General features: G+C 47.9%; 1 protein-coding gene across 5 annotated transcripts in view; it reads right to left on the bottom strand.

Annotated features, from left to right (window-relative positions):
- The window catches only part of agrn (agrin), a 303,236-nt gene that overhangs the window by 175,216 nt on the left and 107,907 nt on the right, over positions 1 to 20,113 (bottom strand). For 4 of the 5 annotated variants that reach the window (XM_030119408.1, XM_030119411.1, XM_030119410.1 and 1 more), the window contains exon 3: positions 6,683 to 6,721. In XM_030119408.1, the coding sequence (XP_029975268.1) occupies positions 6,683 to 6,721 (39 nt within the window). Of the gene's footprint in view, positions 1 to 6,682; positions 6,722 to 12,301; positions 12,554 to 20,113 lie in introns of those variants that run through there. The other variant, XM_030119412.1, reaches the window with a different exon arrangement.

Consider the following 20,113-nt stretch of genomic DNA (forward strand, 5'->3'; position numbering starts at 1 on the left):
CTGACATCGCCACCCAACAATTAAATTAGCGCCTGCCCATCACGGCCCCGGAGAGGAGGGACGGCTGAGCCCCCGCTTCGAAAATGACTTGTTGGTGCTGTAATGAGACAGAACGATCACGCGGCCTTTCACCGCCGCCGCTCGGCGGCCACCGCTGCCGTCAGCATGCCAGGGACACGGAGCGCTCGTTTAAAGTGACATTAGCCAATTCTGTATGCTAATTACTCCCAATATATGACAAAGAGCATAAAGAGGGGGGGAGGGCTTTCAATCTGCCCGCCGCCGCCGCCGCCACGCTGAGCGATGAGGGCCTCGATAAGCAGCTCCAAACTATTAATTAGCTCGCATGGATTCAAGCTTTCAATGAGGTTTTGTTTATCCTCCTAATGTCATTCATTCAATTTCATTTCTGAGAATCAGCATAATGGAAGTCTCCTTTATTTTCCATTTAGTCTTTTGTTTTTGTTTTTTTCCTGCCTGTGTTGTGAGAAAAGAGGAATCTGATCACACCAGAATGGCTGCGCTAACTATGAGAATCACAGGGGAAAATAAACAGAGGGAGGCTTTCATCAGTTAAAAGCTATATGAACGTGTGAAATACGCTTAAAAAAAAAAAAACCATAAAAAATATGGGAGATTAACAAAGAAGCAGTTTGCCAGGCCTCGAGAAACGAGAGGGAAGAGAAGAAGAGATTCACGCAGCTCTAGTTTAAAGTTTCAGAAGTCCTGTGACAGACAGCCGGTGGTCATTAAAATATAACATGAAGGATCAGAACGGTCAAGTCAGTTCAGACGGAAAAAAAACGAGGAAATGGCAGAAGAAGGAGGATATTTTTATCAAGGAAACGAGAGGAAAATGACTGATGATGGGCATAAAATACATTGAAAAAAAATAAATGAAAAACTACATTGGACATAAAGGACGACGTAATGGACGACTGGTAAAGCTGAGTTTTGAGAAAGTGACATAAAAAAAGCTTTAATATGAAGTGATAACAGTCCACATCAATGATAGCTGCAATAGTTACCTAATTAAATTACCGTTACCATAAACTTTGGAAAGATTATCACAGCAACAGCAAATACAAAACAGTGATTAATTTGAGTTAGTCTTCTTCTGTCCATATACTCGCCGTTGTGCCTCAGCGCTGCCACCCAATGTACAACGGAGGCATCATTTGAAATTGACATATTGACACTTTAAAGTTGGCTAATGAGGGAAGCAAAAAGACCCGGCGTGACATCTCAGGTGTTTATCTTGCACCAACAACAAAAGTCTCTGGTTTTCCATCCATCATATTAGATCAGCAAGCATTTGCATAATTTTAATAAGAGTTTTCACACTGTAAGGCCGCGCTCAATGAATGCATTGCTTCCTAAATGGATTTTGAAGATTTATGGGTCAACAACAGGGTGTTTAAGAGGCTCAGTTCCCCCTGATGTGTGATTTTCAATATCGCTGATTGGAGGTCACACCTGTAAATCAGAGCTGGCCATCAGGGCCAGAGCTGGCAGCTTCTAGATCACAGCCACTGATATGTGTGTGTGTGTGTGTGTGTGTGCGTGTTGTCCGTCCACATCAAAAGCGATCTGAGCCGTACAAGGCCCGGGCGCCCTGAATAACCTGCATCAACAGACCCAGACAGGTTTCCTTCCACAGCTGGGGAACATATCAAAGAAATCCTGCACCGCTAACTGTGTCAACAATTACCCGGTGTCATCGGGAATCAAAAGCAAATAGTGCTGCACTTTACTGCTCCGGCCCACTCACTCTCCTCTTCTCTGGCTCCAGCTAATATTTTTGTTTTTCTCTCTCTGGACGGCTGCTCGGAGCCCACCTCGGCGGATCGATACCGGCTGAGGTGAGGCGAGGCGAGGCGAGGCTGAGTGGGAGCGCTGTCACTGATGAATGGGTGGGTGTGGGGGGGGTAGGGGGGTTAACGGTATTTGGCTAATTCCCCCGCCGGTTACCTTTGTTTGTGTTTAAAAAACAAAGAACATGGCGCGCCGGCGTCTCAGACGCTAACGTAAGCACCTGCTGAGTCCACAGACGTAAATCCAGACGGGCCAAGGTGAGGGAACTTCGTTCAGTTGAGCAATTCGAGAACTCTGTGTGCTTTCAAAGGGCAACAAACTTCGGGCCGATAAAGTCAAGGCCGCCCTCGCATCGCCTCGCCCGCGCTAACAGGCGCCGGACAAACAGGACGGCTCTTCTGTGAAATCATAATCCTGGAGAGGCAACTTTACAGTGCACCTTTGATATCTTGATGTGAGTCGTTCTCAGGCAGCGCCCCCCGCCCCGACTAAGAGATGAGGAAGATATTTTGCCTCTGTTGTGTGAAATCTATGATGTGAGAAGATTTAATTAAGATAGGCCGAGGAGTGATAATTAATTCTGCCCCTCTCTGAGTCAGGCTTACTGTCAAGAACACAGGGAAAAGGCTGTGGCAGAATAAATTACAGGGACATTGTGTTAGTCTGCATACGTGTGTCTGTGTGTGTGTGTGTGTGTGTGTGTGTGTGTTTCTGTGTGTGTGTGCATGTTTCCTGCAACTGCCTCCTTCTGCGATCTGAAGAGGGTAAAGGGTGTCTAGCGTTTGGTTACTGTGTTCTCCCAGAGCTAACTAATGAGTCCTGTCAGTTCTTTGAGAGCACTACCTAGAACTGACACTACCCAGAAGTTTGTACCGTCAGTTCTGGGGAGCGTTCTCAAAGTGTAAGCGGGCCCGCCGGCGCTTTCTTCCAGGCCTCCCCGCCATCGGAGATCAAATCACATTTCGGTCCAGGAGTTCATTTTGACTGTCAGTGAGGAGCGTCCTCCAGACAGAGCTGTCAGCGACAAACGGGAAATTGAAAGGTGAACGGCAAGGCGAGCTCTCGCCAGGCAGGTGGCGCCGGAGCCGGCTCCAGCCACAGGAGACCCCTGAACGGTCGGAGGAGCCGCTCTGCCATTACACACTCCAGACAACTTTGTGTGTTTGTTTACAACAGGAGGAAGTGAAGGTCATCCCTTCATGGAGCCATAGAGGCATAAGATACCGAGGTCCCATTTAAAATCTATAATTGTTCGAGGTTTTGTTTCAGAAAAGTGTTGCATTTACATGACAATGACGTAGCTTTTGTGTAGGGAAACTAACAGGTTTGTTTTTGCAATGAAACCACACACACACAAGCACAAAGATAACAATATGTTAGAAACATTAATGGCGAGTCTGTGAACCAACGGTGAAGCTGGGCTGACTGGGAGTCTTGACGCTCTGGAATCAAACACTGCTGTTATTGTCCATCTACCTGCAGCAGTGGTGCACATGCACAGTCCCAGCATTTCCCCCGTTTCCACGGAGACGGAGTCGGACCATTCTCAAAAAGTTCTACCTTAGGAGTTTGTTTCAAAAAGTCAGGTTTTCAGAGGCTCTGAGCACCGTGGAAACGGACGACCAGAATGCAATGAAGGTCTTAACTGCTGCATAACTGGCCTACATCATAACTTACCTTCCAGAGTTCAACATCACTGTCATTAGACTGGTACCCAGTAAATTACGTGTTTTTTTTTTCCCCGGAGTGTTTAACATAACTAAAATTGCTATTACTATTGTCTGGCTGATCGAACATCACTGTTGACAGCCTGGGAAAACATCAAGAAACATGATCTTACCTTGTTCGAGGTCAGTGGTGTCAGTATGTTTTACCTTTTGTGAAATAAACAGCTCAGCATGAAAAAAAAAACATGCAGTCTTAGCAGGAGGTCCAATAATTAGCCCAGTGTGAATGAGCTTAGAAATGCACTATTGACAGTTAAACTACTTTGCACCAGAGGCAGCCAATGAATATGAAACAAATATCAAGTGTTAATATATTGAGGGTGTTTTTTTTCTCACATTATAACCCAGTGTGTTGGCTGGACTGCATCGTATCTGTAGAGACTGAGACGGGCGTTAAAGCTCCACTCCAACAGGTTTCCTGGCAGGTACTTCTTCATGATGGAAAGTGTCTCACCGGCAGCGTGACCGTGCATTCATTGGCACTGTGGCGTGTTTTAGGACTCCGTGTTTGAGACTGTGGTTGGGATCATAACGCAGCACAAACACGCATGACTGACTGCTGCTGTGGAGGTTACTTCTCTTCTGCACAGCGCGGCCGGTCGAGGTGAAAAAGTTCACGCACACAGATGACGAGGTGGAGTTCAGCACAAACAAAGGTTGTTGTGGGGAGGAAAACATCCGCTGCGTCGAGGCCAACGACATTAAGTTTAACCAAGGATCATGTCCAATGCCGCCTCCTTCCTGCGTCCTCAGCCAGCGGACAAGCATTTTCTCTGTTTCCCTGGATGACGACACTTACAGCTGGAGGCCAAGAGCCTCATTCATCCAGCGCTTCTCCCTGTCAGCCTCCGTTTGCAAAGTCCAATACTAATCCCCCAAGCTGCAAATTCTATGAGCTTTCCAGCTTCGGCCAAAGCGCAACAACTGTCTTATTATCGGGAGACGACAGGCAATAATGAGTGTGGCCCGAGCCAAGCAACTGCTGCTTTGAGCTTTCACAGAAAGAGCCTAATTAAAGGCTGCTTTGTGACTTTTGTCACTTTTTTGACTGGTGATTATAGGCCATTCACTGGGGAGGATTCGTCAGCTATTTGCGGGTGGCGTTCACCATAAATACCATCTAAGAGCTCTGCTCGTGTTGTGCCGAACCTGCAGTTTTTTTTTTTTTTTCTTTCTTTTCCGACCAGCTCAGACAACTCCAAAGATTTTCCGGCTCTAATTTGCAGGACAAATTCCTTTAGTTTCTGTAGAATCTCCTCGCACTAATAAGGACGTCTCATCAACTGCATTTCAGAGGAAAAAAAGAAAAGAAAAGCAAAGTCCTCGCTATCTGGCTTGTGATTTCCTGTAATTAAGTACTGGGGAGTGGGGCGTCCTTGGTGCTGGGGACGAGTTCAGCGGAAGAAGCCTTTTGATGGTCCACGGCGTCTTGGATACGGCCCCCTCCACCGACACTGAAACCAGACACAAAGCGGTCCGCTGCCATATTTGGACCGGCTCTAATTGTCCCGCTAATCTCTTCAGCGTTAAATGACCCAGAGAAACCGGGTCCCACAGGGCAGGCTTACCCTGCTGATTGGAGACTTTGCCTTTTTTCCTTGTTTTGCTTGGCATATTAAAACAGCATAGGCCTCTGACGGAGAGCCTACAGAACTATTGGAAATGTAATTAAGGGCCAGCAGCAGCTTTTAAACGGTTGACTGGCGCAGAAACAAACTGTGCCCTTCAGACAGCAAAAACTTTAATACATGGGAAATGAGGGGGCTCGATCGATAAGAGGGGCGTCATGTCTTCGGCATTGGAGGAGGGGGGGGGTTTATTCAATAGGAGACAGAGACGGGCTGCTTCGTTGCCTGCACGCCGCGTCTCATTTTCCCAGCTGAGAGCCCAAATTCACGGCAATATTTGTTCGGAAAACCGTCAAATAAAAGGGCCTCTCTGTAAGATATAATCATTTGTCAAGTCAATTTTGTCTGTCTTTAAAACAAAAACAAATGGAAAAAAAATAATAAATCATCGTTCTGCGATGTAATCCCAAATGTTTGGCGATGGGGCAGAAAAGCAGGGCGGATCAGGTGCCGAGCTTCGGCCGCTCCAATCAAGTACAATTACGTGTTTGAGGCCAAACTGTGGCTGTTTCATATTGACAGTGGACAGTCTATTATCCCGACTCCACCAGACAATTGAATTCGACTGTAATTGGACACATTTCTTTTAGTTTTTATCACTGCTGACGTCTCCGGCGCGCACGCCGGCGCGTGCGGTGAATGATTGAGCAATTATCAGAAGAAGGCTGCGCGAGGCGCGCACCGTGGCCTTTCGTCCCTGACATCAGATGACCCCGGGATCATTAGAAAAAATTCCTTCTTGGCGATGCGTCCCTCAAAACCGCGGGCTGCGCGGCAAAGCAAACAGGCGGGACGCCACAACACCTTCAGAAGAAGCAGGAGTCCATCCCTGGCTATCTGTCAGCGCAGCCGAGGAGGAGAAAAAAAACCTGCAAAGTCTATCAAACACTGTCTCAGTGCACCGCTTCTGATAAATATTCATGATAGCAGCTTGAAAACCAGCTGTTTCCCTCCAATTAAAGCTTGCCGAGATCTACTGTTTTGGAAATAAATTGTTGCTTTTTTAATTAACGGCTCGTGTTACTGGGCCAGAAAACAACAGAAGCAACGTGGCACTCGTTGCAGAGATTTATGTGGCGGATTGAATGTAAGCATACGGATAACAAGGCGATGTAATGGTGCCGCCCATGGCCTGCAAAAGCCTGAAATAATGCTGAATACTCGGGGGGGGGGGGGGGGGGGGGGGAGGAAGGAGGGGTATTATCCTATTAGAGCCTATCAGACCGCGGCTGTAACAGGTATCGAACATCAGCCCGGCCAGCCGTGCGGCGTGGATCAAATCAAGTTATCAAAAAGATCCATCTCACATCAAAGCAGGCTCGGCCACATGCCTGCCGCACTGACGGCGCGCAAAAACAAAACAAGTCCAAAAAAAATCCGGATCGGCACACAGACGGCTGGCCACTTCAAAGGCAGAGGATTTGCCGTCTGCCGTCATTATTTGCAGGCACCTTCCCCGAGAAGGAACAGCGGTCAGCGAAGGCGAGCGGAGAGAAACCACGGAGGACTTACCATCAGGAGGCTGGGCCGGCGTGAAGTGAGGTGGTTTGTCTGCAAGAGATAAAAGAGAAAGACAGAGAAATGGGTTTTTAGTTTTGGGGAGATTCTGTGACTTCCCAGAGGTAAAGGCCAAGTAATTGAGTTGCTCCTAAAAGAAAAAAAAAAAAGAGAAAGAGACACATTCTGTCTGCAGGCTTTGGTTTTTCTATCTAACACATTGTAATGCAGCGGCCGGGCCTGCAGGGATCCGGCTGAGCTAATCGACAGGAGTACATTTCAGCGACAGCCGTATCATCGCCGCGCTGTCATTCATTGCTTCTGCGGCCGTCTGGTCCCAAACCAGCCCGCAACACTTTTGGTATCATAAGAACTCAAAGGGATCAGATTTTTTGCTTTGGTTTGATAAAAAAAAAAAAACTGGAGAATTCACATCGCGGGTGGCGGAACGCTCATAAAGCGAAACCAACCCCCACATATCAGACGTCACTGGTCCAAACACGGCGGAGGAAGACGGGACGCGTATCGGTCCATGAGAACCACGCAACAAGAGCTGCAGTGTCAGATGACGGCGTGGAGAGTAACACCCAGGGGGAAATAAATCTCAAGTAACCTGAGTCCTCGGCGGCTCTGGCACCTTCATACTCGCATATGAGGACAAACACGACTAAATTAAAGCACTGAGAAAGTAACCGTATTAGGACTGATGTTGAACTTTAATTATCGGGAACACAAAGGTTATTTTTAACAATATAACTCAAGCTAAAATCAAAGCTCTGGCTGCTGCTAACATTTATTTTCATTGTTTAATCTCAAGATTATTTTTCCAATTATGTGTTCAACTGTTGAGGCAGCAAAATTAGAAAATGGCGAAAAAGGCAATTTTCCCCAGCCTTTGGAGATTTCTTCAAATTCTTTGTAGTCCCATGCAAACTGTCTGAAATCCCAAAATGTGTGATTTCCGAACATTAGGCAGCCAATTTTCACATCTGAGCAGCTGTAGCCAGAAAAAGTTTGTTCGTCAAACAATGGGCCTATTCACATTTTTTGCAGATTAATCTTCTGCGGATTGAATAGCTGATTAAACAGCTGATCGTTTATGCAGTGAACAGAAAACAAGGAGGGGGATAATCGAGTGTACAGGCAGCACAGACATATGGCACCAGCAGCATGTACGTACCAAAAGCAAATACAAGTCCAGCTTGTTGAAGAGCTCAATGAAACATGATCTGAATTGAACATTTTCCTTTTGTATGTGTACGTATTTCCTTTTCTACGAGACTGGATTTGTGTATTTGCACAGCTTCACCAAGAGGATGGACCATCATAAACAAGCAAACTAAAAAAAGAAAAAAACACTTTTGAAAAAACTCATTGAGTTTTCATGAGTTTTAATCTGCTTAATCAGAATTAAAAAGCGTGTCCTTGTTAGAATTAAAACTTTGCAATTTGGACCATAAATTCCCGCAACACCTCAACTCGATGGCCCAAAATGACGCTGCAGGATTCCAGGAGAGGATCCCTTGGTAATAAACAGTCGGTGTGAACATGAGATAATGAGCAAAAAGCTTCGTGCTGGATTTTAAGGATGAATAACTAAACAAACAGGAGTCCATTCTGACACCCCTCCCAAAAACTTAGGAAGACTGCGATTCAAGTGGAAAAATCAGCTGAACATGATCTGAAATGAGCTGAACAAAACGGGTCCGCCTCGTTGAGTTATGAATCAGAATATGTGTTCAGACTAACTTTGTATTCTCAACAGATGTAATTAACCATGATGGAGTTAAAACGTTATGCTGACGATGCTGGTGTGAGCGTGCACACATACAGACACACACACACACATCCCCCTCTGGCCTAATGCTTCCACCATGGGAAGGTATTCAGGAATTATCTAACATCATGAGCCACATATGCTCCGAGCGAACTGCTCAAGGCTTCCAATTACTGCTCAGAATTTCACAGTGAAATAAGCCATCATTTCGAAATGAGAGCGCTCACATGTGAGAAAGTTTGACTTCCCTCCCCGAGCAGAGGGAGGAAGCAGAGTCCTGCTGTTTCTCTCCATATAGAGTCCCTGACCGTGACACACCGGTCACAGTGTACCGGGGCACTGGAGTGGCCAGCACAGCCCGACCGAACCACCATCTGCACTCCGGCAGCCGGCTCGAGCTGTCTGACTCACTGAAGCAAAGCCCCAGAGAGTGTCAGAGCTGCCGGCGCCGAACAAACACGGCAGCGCCACCGCCGCCGCGCGCACGCTCTGAAATCCTTGTGCAGCCGCCCAGCCGTCCCTCCGCTGTCTCCGCACTGCGAGGGATAATGAGGGAGATAAAACACATCACATCAATTACCCCGCGAACACATCTTTTCTGGAGTCCCCCATCAAACCGCCGCGCCGAAGCCTTTCTCAGGCCTTTCTCCAAACCCGGCGGCTTCCTGAGACGCTGCGGAGTTTTAAATTTAGGCTCACTTAAAATTGCTTGTCAACAGCTGGGGCTTTGGGGGAGGAAGGAAGAAAGAGTGTGTGTGTGTGTGTGTGTGAGTGTGTGTTTGTGTGAGAGAGAGGAAAAATGAGGAGAGGGGAGAGCAGACGTGAGGCTGGTGATAGAGGTGAATAATGAAGTGTCTGCTGAAGCTGTTTCCCAGTCAGTCATGACGATAACTGATTTCCATCTGGGAGGGGAGCTCGGCAGGAGGAGGACTCCGAGAGAACACAGAATAAGAGCGGAACAGAAACTGGCATGGAAGAAGTTCTGTTAGCACCGGCACAGCCTGTACCTCCCTGAATCGCATTTGTAAGCATGTCTAAACGTGCACAAACAAACACAGGAGGCTGGAGCCGTGGAATCGCAGCGTACCTGACGGAGAGGCTGCGGCGCGGCGCACACAGTGAGGCGGGTGTAAAGGCGGCCCGCTAAACGATTTCCATAACGAAAGGACGAGATAAGGTCTCCCCATAAACATATCAGCCGCTTCCATCTCCGCTTGCACCCGGCAGAGCCGGCGTGCGTCCCTGAGCCTGTGTGAATGTCACAAGACGACCATCACTCAGGCTATATCTTCAGCCAATCAATATGTGTCTGACTGTGACATTTAGCCATGTGCGGGAGGAGGCGTGGCTGTGTGTGTATCTGTGTATGTGTGTCAGCCTCCTGCTCTCAGTGCGGCTGATGTATGGCCGTGCCGGGTGACGGAGGAGCGAGCGCTGGCAGGCGATGGGATTTGGCGGCGGCGGCGGAAGGGGCTACAAACTGCGCGCGTATGTGTGGACATGCCTCACCCCATATGGTGACAACAGAAATTGCGAATCTGAGGCTGTGTGAGTCCTCTAACACCCATCCTCCCATCCCACAGACACAAACACACACACACACACACACACACACACACACACACACACACACACACACACGGATGTCACTACGAGCAGCACTATCACTATCCCATCCAGCTGTCCTTGTGGCCACATGGCGAGGGCTCTTGGCAGCATAATAGAGCCCCTTTCAGCTCATCAATTTCTCCGGCGCACATTTCTTTTCACTCGGTCGAGGGAGAGGTGAAGATTGACCTGATTTAACTGAAGTTGTATCAAATATAATAGAATCTGTCTGGCTCCAAATTGATTCTGCAGCACCGCGAGGTTACAAATGAACTGCCTGCCGTCCCAGTTCGCTTCCAACGCCCTGCCGGAAAGAGGAGGAACGGCGAACGTCGAGGCGGCAGGACATTAATGTACCTACACAAACTCACAGACCAGTACAAAGAGGAGCATGAGCTCGGCGATGAGGACTTTACCCGAGGAGGCATTCAACCGGATAACAAGGTGACATGGAGCAATAACAAGCGTGGTCAAAAGAACGAAGAGATCCTTCTCCTCTTGAAAGCGCTGCTCTTCAGCCTGCATTAAATTACTATTGTCCTTGTGCCTGCTGAAAGTTTTTTCCTCGCTCATTATGATCTGCGAGCGATAATGAGGCACAAGTCCTGCATAAATAATGGCTCACATGAGACTTTTGCAAAAATCCCCTGTTTAACACAGTTTAAACTGGCAAAGCACTCTGGAAGAAACAGTCGTCTGTCAGCCGCTGCCAGCAAAACGCTGATACGTGAGTCTGTTAACAAACGACGGCGGGGGCGCACGTGACCGGCCGTGATCGGCAGTGTTGACAAAAGAGGAGCGCGTGGCGCTCGGCCGACTGGAGGATATCTGTTTCGGTCACGGCGTGAGAAGACAACTGTTCGATCTGATCGTCGGCCGTACCTGTTGTGAGGAGAGCTGAGTGTCCAATCAATACTCTCCCAGCAATATTTGAGAAGTGTCCCTACAACTGAGTATCAAGTGTCAAAAGCTCCCATCGAGCGCGCAGGGTGTTTTATGTATGTGACATTCCTGCAGAGCTGAATGCGATTACACAAAACAGACAGGACGACAAGGTGAAGCATCACAGTGCAGCACGACAAACAACACGGCTCGGTTCAATATTTAGCTTTTTCAGCAGTAGATTTAAAGGGTCTTAACCCCAATGTGAGCACAGGTTTTGTTTTGGCTTTCTATCTGTGAATGTGTTCGTATTGTCACATCCACACAGACGTAGCTTTAGGCTCAATAATAGCATGAAGAGAAGTTTTCGAACTGAAATGCACGAAGCGCACCGGCTCTGCCTGAAAATGACGCTCTGAAATGGCTCAAGGTTGTTTTGTGGATCAGTTAAACAAGGTTTTCTGTGTCATAATATTGAATGTGTTTACAGTTTAAATGATTTGAAAATGAAGCTTTTAAACTGTGACGTAAAACATACGCTTTGAAATTCTTCAAATGACAAACAACTCAAGATTATTAAGACACTCACAGCAGGCCTGACAGTCCTGTGACCGCAACTCTCCAGCGTTATCCCGTGAAAAGCAAGCTGCAGTTAAACTCCAGGAGACTCCATTACTGATAAACCTACATGACAAAGTAATCTGCAGTTCACACGTGAAATGCAAAACTGTGTTGGTGATCCATAGCGATCTGAAATGTACCCTCATCCATCACACTGGCAGAACTGTCAGAAGTACTTGAAAACAACACCCAGCACTCAGGCTAATTGAAGCTAAACTCCTGTAATTACCTCTCTCCTTGGAGCAGCTCGACACAACGGCCACCACAGTCTAACCACAACAAATGAGTGTGTGTCCAGCTCCCGACGAGGAACAGCGAGGAGAGAGCGGGATGGCGTTAGCGGTCAGAGGCGGCTTTTCCAGGCCAAAAGATACTTTTTCATCCCCCAAAAGCATTTAATCACCATTTAATACTTCGCCGCTCAGTTCAAAGTAAATGCCAAGGCTATGAAGGGGAGATGTGAAGCCTGCAGACAGAGCGGAGAGGAAGTGTCAGCGGTGACTTAACTGTCCTCATATCGCCGCTTTAAGTGCAGATAAGGCAGTTCTGGGAGCTACGGGGAGCTGAGGTGGAACTATTACTTTCAACAAGATGATTTAATGCAAAGACACGCTAATGTCTGCGCCGGCGAACGGACGGCTTCAGGTAAGTGCGTCTGCGCAGGAAGCGCCGATGCTCGGGTTTGAGGGGAAATGAGCGGAACACGGCGGAGAGTGAAGATGTGTGATTCGGAGGAACCAACGTACAGTTATTGAGGAAGAGGAGCACGGCGAATCCCAGCGTCGACGTGGCCAGCAGGATCAGACAGATGTTGCACGGGATCATGAAGTAGCGCACCACCAGGGACACTTTATGCTGGTACCTGCGGTCGCGCTCGGGCGGCGGCGGCGAGGGATAGTGGCACCCGCTCATGCTCCACTCCAGCGACCCCCTCCCCTCCAGGGCGGAGGGGATGACGGGGCGGGGAGCGCGCCGAGGGGTGCCCAGAGACCCGTTGGAGAAAATGGTGGCGGTGGAGGTAGAACTCGCACAGGGGAAGAAAAAAAAAAAGAAAAAAAAAGAAAAAAAAAACACAACTGGATCTGAGAGGAGAGATGAGCGGCTGCGGGAGTTTCAGCTGTGGATCCAGCTGTGCGCCGTGGCACAGACCCGGGGACTGTTTCTGTCAGAAAATCGCAACGGGAAGCTTTCAACGGTTTCCAAGCAACACATTTTTAGAGATAATAACATCCATTTGGGAGGGGAAAGGACAGACCGGGTGGGGAGGGGGGGGGCCGGGAATGCTGGACTCCTACTGCCCCCCTCCTGTCCACACGACCTCCATCTCTGCTGAGCCCGCTGGGGAAACACACACTAATGGGACTTTAATGTGTCAGTGTGTTGTGAAGTGGTTTATACTTACAGTGGAAGCGCGCGCGCGCGTGTGTGTATGTATGTGTGTGTGGCTTTAAGTGGGCGATGATAATGTGTGCTGGTGCGCTTTAGAAGTGTTTGTGTGTTTGTGTGTGTGTGATATGCAGCGATGAGCCAGGAGCCGTGTGCGGCGGGACGTGGGTGTTTTCAGGGGCTGTCACATATCCACAAGGAAAAACTTCCACCGGAATAAATCCACAAAAGGAATCCGCTCGTCTCTTCCCGGTGACCCCGACGGGCAATTAGCTGAAGGTGAAAGCGGTCCGGGGATGCCGGCGCCCTCAGTGACCCCCTCCTCCTCCTCCTCCTCCTTCTTCTCTTGTCAAAATCCTTTTAACAAACCAGCTGGAGGTCTGGGGCGTGTGTGTGGCGTTGGGGTGACCAGAGCTCAGGCTGCTGTCACTTCTTTCACTCAACACAACTTCTTTGTATCCACAGAGCTCCTTCTCGGGGGTTCAGTGCTCTCCTGACGGCGTCGCCGGAGCCCCTTGAATCAGCTGTATGTGGTGTGACCGGGAGAAAGCAGCTCAGCCATACGCTCTCGGGATCACGGTTCCTGCCGCTCCTCGGTTCAATGCCCTTTATTCCAGCTTCACGGAGGTGGGGGCTCCAGCAGCTGCCCCTCTCCCAAACCCGGAGGGCCGAAAGCGGGTCAGAAGAAGTGGAGAAGGAGGAGGGAAAGTTAGAGAGGAGAAGGAGCGCGATCCACAGTGGACCTGTCAGTCCACAGCTGCCTTCAGCCTTTCAGCAGCTGCAGATGAGCAGCGAAACACCACGACGCGCTGAACGGGAGAAAGAAAAAGAAAAAAAAAACTCCCTGACAAAAAGAAGAAAAGCCTCCGTGTGATCACAAATCAACCAGAGTGCTGGAGGCAAAGATTTGTCAGGTTGTATTCCCTTGTGTCAGCAGCTCCGCAAAGAGAATCCCGACCAGAAAGAGAGCGGCGGCTGCTCGTTCCAGCCTGACCCTTGTCACAACGAGGGCAATTTAGCTTCTCCAGTGTTGCCTTTAAGGAGAGAACTTGTCAGTTTTATTTCTCCTGCTCCCTGCTGTTGCCATCCAGTCCCCCCTCCTCTGTTTCCCCAGGATGTCTCGGTCCGGAGGCGATTCCCGGCGTCCCGGCCACGAGGACTCCCGCCGCCGCTCCGCCAGGCGTCCCGCGTTCACCGGCAGCCAAAACGACAAATCAGGCTCCGCGCGTTGACGGAGCGCGTAATCCCCGGGCAGCAGGTAGCGGTCCCAGTGTCAGCGCTCAGCCAGCCAGCTGAGGCAGGGAGGAGTGAGTCAATGAGGGAAGTCAGCGGACAGGGAGAGAGAGCGAGAGAGAGAGAGAGAGAGAGAGAGAGAGAGAGAGAGAGAGGAGGGTAGTAAACCGGCGGGAGGAGGAAAAGCAGCTCCTGTCACTTCGGTCCACCTTTTTGTTTTTTTTTTTTTCCTCTCCTATAGAGAGAACTGCAGCGACGTGTCGCTGGTTTCTCAAACTCTCTGCTCCTCCTGAGCGCCGCTCGCTCAGTCCTCAGCCAGAACGGATGAGCGCATAATGAGCGAGCGACAGAGAGGGAGAGAGAGAGAGAGAGAGAGAGAGAGAGAGACTGGGGGGGCGAGTGGATGAGGGGCAGTCTTTAACAAAGGCAGTGGGGGAGAAGGAGGGGTGGGAGATGGGTGAGGGAACAAGAAAAGAAAAGGGGGAGGGAGGAGGAAAAAAAAAAAAAGAAAGAAAACGAGCGAGAATAAAGGCTTTGGGGAATAGTACTCCAGTCCTGTCAAGGCGGGGAGTGGGGCAGCAACAGTGCAGCAGCAAAACAAAAGAGGGCCACAGTCTTGGGAGATGTCAACCAACTCCTCCATTTGTTTATAGTCTAATCAAAAGAAAGTCTCTTCCACAAGAGCCGGAGCGTTTCCACAAAGATTTAATGAGGCAAAGCGAGGGGGAAAAATAGGCCTGCGGAAGGAGGGAGGGGGAGGGAGCAAAACTTAAACACATTAAAGTCAATCACATATCGGGACTCGAAGAAAACAGCCTCGCCCACTTGTTTGTGACCGATATGAGCAACCAGTGCAGAACCGAGCCGGAGAAACTCCACACCCGCCTCGCACTAACAGGCCAATATTCAATTCATTAACTACAATCTTATTTGGGTTTTGGTCTGTTTTTCCCTCCTGGTTCACTTGGATGACAATTATAAGTGGGTTTATTTTCCCCCCACCCATGTTAAATAATGCTACGAAGTGAATATTCAGAAGATCTGACAAATGACACAACAGAGAAACATCCTCAACCATGTAATTCCTGCTCTTTTGTGTGTGTATGTGTGTGTGTGTGTGTGTGTGTGTGCCTGTGTGTGTGTGTGTTTCAAACCAGTGCATTATTGTGTTTGTAATGTGATAATGAGGGCAGAAGGATGGCTGGGAATGCTGTGTTTTGGCGAGGCCCTGCATCGATATCTACTTTGAAGAAAACTCAACGGCAGCAGGCAGCAGATGCAAGGCGGGATCTATCATCAATTATTTATAGTTTCTTCTTCTTCTTTTTTTTTTGCACTCTCTCGCTATCTTCGTTTCCATCTATGCCTTTCACCCCCCACCCCCCCATATACCCACACACACACACACACACACACACACACACATCTAGACACATGCATTCACAACAGTGCATACAGCGGCTGCATCCACACAGGGATTGCATGAACGCACAGACGACTGCTTCTCCTCTATCTGACAGGAAAGTTCAGCTCCTCCCGTTTCTCTGCCGGTTTTCCGCCGCGCAAACTTACACGGCTTGGACACACATGATCAGGTACATGATGCAATGTAGAGTCTCCAGACAACGCGCTCGTTCCCAGGACCGAGCCGGAGCCTGTGGAGGAGCCCCCAAACGACGAGGGGAGCCGGGCGTCCAGGCCGCCTGCTGAGGGTTAAAAGTTCAGCCTCCATCCCCGTCGGCAGCACCACCCACCCACAGCTCCCTGAGGTGCGCAGGCCTCTCCGCTCTTTCCAAACACGACACCCCAGACAGTTCACATCACAGCTCAAATTGCATAACAAAACCCTGATTGATGAAGTGACTGAAAAGAGAAAAAGACACAGCTGCTTTCTCATTTGTGGGCCTCTCTTTAATTCCACTTTTATCCAAAACGGTGTCTTTAACATCATGAATATTGCCTGTGGGGATTTAAGGTGGGAGGGCGGCGCAGCGAGGGCGTAAAGCAGTCCATACAGACAGCATCACAGGACCCGGAGCTGTGATTGTGAATGGAAAGGCACATTCTGCCAGCAGAGGGCAGTAAGAAGGCGCCGGAGCGCCGTGCTTCTGCTGCTCCTGCTGCTGCGACCCAAATAAAATCTTCCATTGACATCAAAGCTCAGCTGCTTTGATCCATTTTTAATGCCACAAGTATCACACAAGGTTAACATCTTCCTCTGAAGGCTTTGAAATGGCAATTTCCATTAAGGAGCCCTCGGAGCTGCTCACTTGTTTGGTGCTGTGGCCGGAGTAAAAGTTGATACGTGTGTGTGTGTGTGTGTGTGTGTGTGTGTGTGTGTGTGTGTGTGTGTGTGTGCGCGCGCGTGCATGCGTGTGCGTGTGCGTGTGTGTGAGTCATCTCCTATGCAGAGGCTGAGAAATTTGTCATGTTCAATATCTGATGCACAGTTATGCTTCAATTAGTGTGTGTATGGGTGAGTGTGAGAGCGAGATCAGCTGAGCACACACAAGCACACACACACACACACACACACACACACACACACACACACACACACACACACACACACACACACACACACACCGCGGTCTTCTGGTTGGCTAACATTCGCCTAATTGAGCTCAGAGAAGCAGTTGTTGCTTTTGCAGAAAGACAGTTTTTTCCTACAAAAGGCTTGAGAGGTTATTAGGTGAGTTATACCACAGAGATTCCCTTATTGGCATCAAAGTGGGGGAAAAAGCATAAATTTACTTTTTGCATCATATCTGCAATACAATTCCAATACACACTGCAATTATGATTTCTTTTTTATTTTGCAAAAACATGTGCTCTAGTAGCATAAAGCTGAATGGATTTTCAATATCACCACTGTTTCAGTCTCGTCCAGATTAAAAACGTAATTATCTTGCAAGCTTAGCACTGTAATAAACCACTGTAACCTGTAATTTGACACCTGCCTCCGTTAACTGCCAACACCAAGCAGATAATCAAGTATGATGTGACGTCTGAGTCCCACTCAACAAAGCTCTCAAACAATCAGAGCTCGTTGCTAAATGACACACGGAAACAAGGACGGACAGGAGCTGGTTTACGGCAAAGAAATGGAAAAAAGGCTTTTTTGAGGTTCCCAAAAACAGCTTATTTTTTCTTCAAACACTTTCAGGGAAATGTTACGCATGATTGTTCAAATGTCTCCACGTTATTTCACTGTAAACAGTTATGAGTTTATAAATGTGGATCATACAGTCGGTGATTGGCTCCTTTTTTGTCAATTTGAGAAAGATATCTGTTTTTCAAATACATGGCATTCTGTTCCACGTTGAGTAAATGTGCAATGTAACAAAAAAACCATTATGATTTTTTTTTTTTCATTTCTGGTGACAAACTAGATGAGCCAAGAAGAAAACCCGACGGAACTGGACGAACCGTCTGTTGTCAGAACCGGCTCGGTACGAATCAACTTTCAGCCATCTGAGCTTTCTGCTTAACCCAAAAATGTCAAATAATAATGTCTAATTTAACAGTGAAACATTACACACAAAGACAGTCACATAAAATAGGCTGCATGGTGCCACACAGCAAGAGTGTGTGTTGGTTTCAACTTTCAAATCTCTCACAAAAAACAAACAAACATGCATGTGAATTGTTGATTTCAAATAATATTTATGCGACATAAATAAGAATTTCCAGTCCATCCCTTCACCTCGTCGCCTTCCTGGTCCTCTACAGCCTCCCACATTCCCTGATGATCTGAATAAATGTGAGGATGTTCTGGCACAACTCCAGTCACGCTCACAGCGAGGTGTTCATTCCCACAGCGGAACTTCTCAAAGATCGCACAGGTGGCTGAGAACCCAGAGGCTCAGCTTTTAACAACACTCCACTCTCTGGTTGGGGAAATGTTTAAATGAAGACAAAGTTATTCACTCTGCTCCATGGCATTAAAAAGCTTAGTTTCCAGACTCTTTGTCTGACTGCAGCTAAAATACTCTCAGAGTTCACCGGCTCAGAGCTACTCTGGATGATAAAATGAGCCTGAGTTCTTCAGCTGGATCTTTCGTTGAGTAATGCGCCACGAGGGGGAAAAGCGCCGCGTGGAAAGATCCATTGCGAGACGCATCAACAGCGGCTTTGTACGTCGGGGTGTGTATTAAAAAAATCTGTACTGATGAATACAGCAGCATCCCATTAGAGTGGGATTCTTTCCATTTTTCAAAGCAGGAGCTATCAAAAGCGAAGCTGTTGCCTTCACTAATGGCATTAGGGATCATCCTTTCCTGCTGTCCATTGTAAATGAGCGTTTTAATGATGCTGATGAAAAGAATAAAGTCTGTTAAAAGTTAGAATGGATTTGGTAATTGCCCTGCAAACTGGCCCGCTCAACTATTCTTGTGAGCCTCATTTCGAGGAAATTTACTGAATTATGGTTCTGCCTTTTTTTCTGTTGTTCTGATGCATGTGTGTGTATAGATAGAGAGCGATGTGCTGCAGGGAGGCTTCTTCCAGCCAACGCCGTCACAAAGCTCAGTCAGGCAGGATTTATACGGCAGCATCTGCGAGGCAACATTTCATACAAAAACCCACCTAATTCCACTACAAACTGTGTATTCAACGCCTCAAATTCTGCTTTCGGGGACATTAGGTCAACATCGGAGGGCCGTGTTGGACCCTTCATGTGCATCGAGCCGTGCAGCTGGTGGAGGGAAGCCCAGACTGCTCTCGCCCAGCGGGCTGCGGCGGGGAGACGCCAGCAGGTGGGCCAATTGTCTTGCTACGGCATTAACTCCAATCATCATAAGTCAGACGTGGCTGCGCCGTCCAGCAGATGCCCGGGCTTCCCGGCCGTCCGGGCTGAGCGAGCAAGCGAGGAGGCCAGGCCCCGTCACAGCTGTGTGTGAATTAACCTCTGCTCAGGATAACAAAAAAAAAAAAAAACAAACACGTTGATGTGTGACTGTTGCCATTGCAAACAAAAATCAACACAACAGATGTGTTTAAAATACAGTTTGGGGACTGGCTTCCAGATTCATGCTTTCAAGGTGACATATGAGAAACAGCTGGATTTTTATGTACGAAGTGTTCTAGCAGGACTGGTACTGAGGCAGCGTGGTGGGAGGTGTGAGTCGTACTTTCTTCACCTTGACGGCCATAAACATCAGTGTCTGGGATGTTATGTACGACACCTTTCTGCAGCTCGATGCTGCTTTTGAGAAAGTTGATTGAAAGCATAATGAAGAAGAAAGAATATCAGGACAGATGGAGCTTGTAGCATACATGTGTAATATTTCAACTGATCTCCAAACAGTATTTCAACTGTCATCATGGTTTCAATGAAATGCACGGCGTGTTTTTGCTACCTTTCATTTTAGCTTCATCTCTAAACAGTGTCTTCAATTCTGACTGAACTGTTTGAGTTTGGATCAGATTGTCCCGTTCACACGAATACTGCGTAAATCAGACTGATGTGCAGCTTGCCAATCTGGACGGATCGGACTGTTTACATGACACAATTTCATCCGGATCAACATTTAATCAGATTACTTAGGCTGCATGGAAACGCCACTTCATTCCCACTGGTATTTAACAGTGCAGCCCTCAGTGGACAAATTCCGGAGAGCAGCTTGTTATCTTGAAAAACTGCAGTTTAATGTCTTGTTTTGGTCTATTTTTAACACATCTTTACACCCCAAGTGTTATAAAAACAATTTCAAGTCATATAAAACATTCACTATTTCTTTTTCAAAAGTAAAAACATGAATGCAGATGAAAAATGATGCAACTATGGTGCTGTTTACGTGGCAATGGTGCACTGAGCCAAACCCAGGCTTTTTGAAAATGGCTTCCAAAGTGGAACTTTCTGAAACAGCTCTGAATCATTCTACATGAAAACATCCAACTTCCATACAAATGTCTGTGTTCATCACTTCAACATTTCT

This window comes from Salarias fasciatus, chromosome 20 (genome assembly GCF_902148845.1).
Source record: "Salarias fasciatus chromosome 20, fSalaFa1.1, whole genome shotgun sequence".
In the NCBI taxonomy this organism is placed as follows: Eukaryota; Metazoa; Chordata; class Actinopteri; order Blenniiformes; family Blenniidae; genus Salarias; species Salarias fasciatus.